The following is a 6,000-nucleotide window of genomic DNA, read 5'->3' as shown; positions in this document are numbered from 1 at the left end:
TAAAGTTTTATTGGATTTAGTCCTATTCTTTAACTTAGATTTTTCGTTGAAATGGAGACTTGAATCCAAAATATGAATGATTAACTTGAAGATTATATTTTAAATCAACCCAAATTTGAAACCTGGGACTATGTATTGTAATTTTGTTGTTGAATCCTGGGTTAAATATAAACTAGATGCTGATGACTTGTTTTGCAAATGCTTTATAGGGCTAAATAGTATCACTGATGATATGACTTATAAAGTACTGTTACATTTCATTTGCTCTCTTAAACCTACCCTTTGGAATGACTTCGATAGCAACAGTGAATACATGTCGTTATTAAGACATCGCTCAATAATCATTCTCACGATAGATAGCAATCATTCTCACGATAGATAGCAATCATTCTCACGATAGATAGCACATTGGTAGTAATCATTGAGTAAGGGACAAATATAAAAGCTAAGCAGGGCTTGGTTAAAACCCTCGGTGGGAGACCAAATGAATAGCTGTGGATCAACTGCCCAGCCTATTTTTTTAATAGTGGACATAACGTTGAAGATATGACGTTGTAGTGGGGGGTTAAGTGCATTGTTCAAGGGCATAACTGCAGGCAATAGCATCTAGGATTTGAACCCAGCAACCCTCTGGTTACCAGCTCATTACCGACAGATGTTTCCTGTCAGGCCCGGGATTCGAAGTGGCAACCCTCTCTAACCGCTAGGCTACCTGTCGACCTTGTAATTGCCAACAGGATTAATATCATCCTGTGTACCTGCCAATAGCTGCCCACAGACTGTAGGCCAGTCCAATTGACTCGCACAGAGTGGCTGAAAACAGAAAAGTAGCTTAGTGGGATGTTTTGTACACCAGTTTTCCATCCATAGCCTTTGAATTGTGTTGAAACGTGTGGGGGTCGCAACTATTTCGACCAATATCATATATTGATCAATTCAATTGACAAATAGTTGTAGTTTCACGGTTGCTTCCAGTAACATCGGAGTCCACCAAATATGCTAGCCCACTGTCTCCTATTATTTCAATGATCTCCCTCCACCTTCCCTTCTTCCACCGCCGAGCGCTCTCTCACGTTATACTCCTTCTCACAGTGCGGGTTGGTTTCAGCAGTCGGATGCTTGGTGGAATGCTTGCGAGACAAGCAATCCGTTCCGGTCACTATTGAAAAAGAGAAAGGGGTGGTGATACATGAAGAGACATGGCTTCTAAAGAGATAACTGCCTCTTGTTTTGTCAGTGTGAGCAGGGATGTTACAGGTAGGAATCACCATTCATATCACCATTATTGTCATATGTATGATGCACCGATTCTGTCTTTGACCATTGCCGTGTATGTGGTGGTCTGCGACTGGACAGAGGCTTTGGAAGTTTATGAAAAATACTGCTTTCGTATCTGCCACCAAGCGTTGTGCCATTTTTTTTGTATTTTAAGCTACACGTGCATTGCATTAATTTGATCAAAAAGTTAGGAAGTTGTGTAAAGCAAAGACATCCTGCTTCCTCAGGACTTAAGATAAAAGCCCAGCCGGCTGATCGTGTCAAATCTCTAGCCCATAGGAAAAGAGGCGTTGTGAAAATCATCGTGTGTGCATCACGCATGGATTTACTCAGTCATAATGCTATCTGCATTCATAAATTCATGCCAGCTTTTAAGAATAGGAATTGTTACCGTCTCAGCGTGTTGGCAGTAAGCCTGCTCTTTTTGTCTGCAGTTTGTGTGTGAAAGATAGAGAGGGAGCAGTATGCATTTTCTTGGCAACAATTTGTATGTATTCTTTGCTTTCCTTTCCTTTATGGAACGAGACAGACATGGCCACTAACCTACACTGCACTTTCAGAGTATTATTTTATACCAGTGTATCCCAACCCTGCTCCTCGAGTACCCCCAACAGTACACATTTGTATTGTAACCCTGGACAAGCACACCTGATCAACTTGTCAACTAATCATCAAGCCAACAATGAGTTGAATGAGGTGTGTTTATCAAGGGCTACAGCGTAAAGGTGTACTGTAGGGGGTACTGAAGGACCAAGGTTGGGAAACACTGTTCTATACAGATGACAAGGCTGCCATTGAATTGACACCAGCTTACATGTCACAAACTTACACCATCAGGACTTAATCACACTTTCACTCACCTACACCACACACACATGCTCACATTAGCAGAGAGATTCTGAGTTAATTACTCCTAATGGCTCTATTAACCACACTGTGATAATTATTCCAGTGGAATCCCTGCCTCTCAATCCACTCACCTGCCAGCCAACCACTCCCATCTGCCAGCTAAAGGTCATCATCTGCATAGAGACAAAAGACCGCCTCTGTTTAAACAGTCATCATGATGTTCAGGTCATCATCTTAATAATCAGAACATTACTCTCACTATCCTGTTAGAAGAATCAGCAGCATTCTTTCATTTGACAGTGCATTAGTCACAGGTGAAGTACAGTATATTCAGTGCCTTGGTTTGTTATCCATTATCTAATACCTTTCACCATGTCACTCTCTCCCCCTGTCCTCCTCTCTGGCCTTGCCCCTGTCTCTCTGATGGTACCTCTCTATGTCAGGGATGTCCTCAGGCCCAGCCAGGTTATCTGCAGTAGGGAGGGGGAGGGGGGGGGCACACCTCTGACTGGGATTATATGTGACACACTGGAGCAGAGAGGAGCCATGTGGTTGTTGGTAGTAGTCATATTGTTTACATAAGGTTGGAGTTTGTGTGGGAATAAATTGTCTGGAATTGTATTAGATAATGACATTACAAAAGCTCTTTTAGTTTGCATAATACAAGGAAATTAACAGGTGATAATGGAAAAAATACAACAAGAAATAGAAAAACTGGAGAGAAAAAAACAGGAAGTGTTTTGTCTCCATCCACTCTCACCAAGTACTGTATTTCATCTCTGGTTTCCATATTCTATTAAAATGCTCTCTATTTAATGGCTTCATTCTGTCCTCTCTCACATATCCTAGTTTGATGGGGAAATTGTTGTGTGCCTGCCATTGAAAATATTGCTGTCGTTCACTTTTTAATGAAGAATACAATGGTTTTGGAGACCCACGGGTTTTCTCAATCAATAGCATAGTTTAAGATACCAGAAGCAGGATCATATCCTACAAAATACACAGTGACCGTGTTTCTGTGCAGCCTCTGATTATCTCCCCGTTTATAAAATGCCAGTATGTCAGTTTTAAATGAAAAGGTTGGTCCGCCTTCAGTCGGTTGGCGATAGGGCTGTCCACTTGAAGGTCAAGCTTGTCTCTCTCACTGTTCTGATGTGCTGTGTACTTGGCTGATTTGTGTGATTGTGTGTGTGAAATGTTTGCTGTGTGTATCTGACCTTGGATGTTTTTCTATTTACAGAGAGTATCAGGAAGATTATTGACAAGTCCTCAACCAAGTTTATACGTGGCATAAAGCTTGAAACCAAAAATGGCAAATCAGAGGATAGGATACTGGTGAGTAGTGTTTGAATAACTGGTCAAAACAGCAGTTGCTATATTGATGTGCTGACTGAGTGGGTGGTATTCCCACAGATGATTGTGGAGCTTTTGATATAGAACAGCTCTCCAGACCATCCACACACAGTACTATTCCACCCCTCACTACGCCAAAAAACAAGTCTGATGCAGTGGATGGATACTACATAACACATTGGATGGAAACCTGATGGGTGGTCTGTGAGAGACATGATGCAACATAGGCAGTATTGAAGTGCAATTAATTGCTACGGTCAATTACATACCGAGCGCAAGCTATGGCCAGATTGGCGACATGCCATGAATATATTAAGTTGATAGGTTTCTGCTTCCCCATCCCTGGCTGTGCCTGGGCTTTGTATTGGGACTAGAGGTCGACTGATTAATCGGAATGGCTGATTAATTAGGGCCGATTTCAAGTTTTCATAACAATCGGAAATCTGTAAAAAAAAAAATACAGCCTTATTTAACTAGGCAAGTCAGTTAAGAACACATTCTTCTTTTCAATGACTGCCTAGGAACAGTGGGTTAACTGCCTTGTTCAGGGGCAGAAGACAGAGTTTTTCCTTGTCAGCTCGGGGATTCAATCTTGCAACCTTACGGTTAACTAGTCCGAGGCTCTAACCACCTGCCTCACGAGGAGCCTGCCTGTTACGCGAATGCAGTAAGAAGCCAAGGTAAGTTGCTAGCTAGCATTAAACTTATCTTATAAAAACAATCAATCAATCAATCATAATCACTAGTTAACTACACATGGTTGATGATATTACTAGTTTATTTAGCGTGTCCTGCGTTGCATATAATCGATGCGGTGCGCATTCGCGAAAAAGGACTGTCGTTGCTCTAACATGTACCTAACCATAAACAGTCAATGCCTTTCTTAAAATCAATACACAGAAGTATATATTTTTAAACCTGCATATTTAGCTAAAAGAAATCCAGGTTAGCAGGCAATATTAACCAGGTGAAATTGTGTCACTTCTCTTGCGTTCATTGCACGTAGAGTCATGGTATATGCAACAGTTTGGGCCGCCTGGCTCTTTGCGAACTAATTTGCCTGAATTTTACGTAATTATGACATAACATTGAAGGTTGTGCAATGTAACAGCAATATTTAGACTTATGGATGCCACCCGTTAAAATAAGTAACGGTTCCATATTTCACTGAAAGAATAAACACTTGTTTTCGAGATGATAGTTTCCGGATTCGACCATATTAATGACCTAAGGCTCGTATTTCTGTGTGTTATTATGTTATAATTAAGTCTATGATTTGATAGAGCAGTCTGACTGAGCGATGGTAGACACCAGCAGGCTCGTAAGCATTTATTCAAACAGCACTTTTGTGCGTTTTGCCAGCAGCTCTTTGCAATGCTTCAAGCATTGGCTGTGCCTGGGCTTTGTATTGGGACTAGAGGTCGACTGATTAATCGGAATGGCCGATTAATTAGGGCCGATTTCAAGTTTTCATAACAATCAGAAATCTGTAAAAAAAAAAAATACACCTCTCTTTAAAGGTGTTTATGACTTCAAGCCTATCAACTCCCGAGATTAGGCTGGTGTAACCGATGTGAAATGGCTAGCTAGTTAGCGGGGTGTGCGCTAATAGCGTTTCAAACGTCACTCGCTCTGAGACTTGGAGTAGTTGTTCCCCTTGCTCCTTATGGGCAACGCTGCTTCGAGGGTGGCTGTTGTCGATGTGTTCCTGGTTCGAGTCCAGGTAGGAGCGAGGAGAGGGACGGAAGCTATACTGTTACACTGGCAATACTAAAGTGCCTATAAGAACATCCAATAGTCAAAGGTTACTGAAATACAAATGGTATAGAGAGAAATAGTCCTATAATTCCTATAATAACTACAACCTAAAACTTCTTACCTGGGAATATTGAAGACTCATGTTAAAAGGAACCACCAGCTTTCATATGTTCTCATGTTCTGAGCAAGGAACTTAAATGTTAGCTTTCTTACATGGCACATATTGCACTTTTACTTTCTTCTCCAACACTTTGTTTTTGCATTATTTAAACCAAATTGAACATGTTTCATTATTTATTTAGGCTAAATTGATTTTATTGATGTATTATATTAAGTTAAAATAAGTGTTGAAAAAATCGGTCAACCTCTAATTGGGACAATGTAGGACAGAGAGGTCTGTAATAGCAGCAGCTTGGGGAGGCTCTGTCTCTCTGAGACCCTGGCGGTGGAGGCAATGCTGGGCGCGGGCGTACCACTGCCTCTGATTCTGGGTGCTTTCATCAGAGAGTATGTGGGGCAAAGATGTGAAATCTCCATTTGTGGAGCTGCAGCCTTGCCAGCTCACAGGACTAAATCTGGGCCAGTGAGCTCTTTTAGTATAGATCACAACCTGTGTGAGTACAGCAAATAGGGAGAAGTATAAGAAACCGACCGACCAAATAACAAAAGCTGCTTAACACTTTTAGAAAGAAAGGTGCTATCTAGAACCTAAAAGGGTTCTGCAGCTGTCCCCATAGAAGAATCATTTGAAAAAAAAAGCTT

At 41.3% G+C, this 6,000-nt stretch overlaps 1 protein-coding gene across 1 annotated transcript in view; it reads left to right on the top strand.

Annotated features, from left to right (window-relative positions):
- Nucleotides 1-1,127: 1,127 nt before the first annotated feature.
- LOC115108546 (capping protein, Arp2/3 and myosin-I linker protein 3-like) overlaps nt 1,128-6,000 on the top strand; it is a 37,267-nt gene continuing 32,394 nt past the window's right edge. The window contains 2 exon segments of the mRNA XM_029633022.2: nt 1,128-1,257; nt 3,368-3,462. Of these exon segments, the coding sequence (XP_029488882.2) occupies nt 1,128-1,257; nt 3,368-3,462 (225 nt within the window).

This window comes from Oncorhynchus nerka, linkage group LG24 (assembly GCF_034236695.1).
Source record: "Oncorhynchus nerka isolate Pitt River linkage group LG24, Oner_Uvic_2.0, whole genome shotgun sequence".
NCBI classification, from domain to species: Eukaryota; Metazoa; Chordata; class Actinopteri; order Salmoniformes; family Salmonidae; genus Oncorhynchus; species Oncorhynchus nerka.
This window is presented reverse-complemented; position numbering and strand designations above follow the sequence as displayed.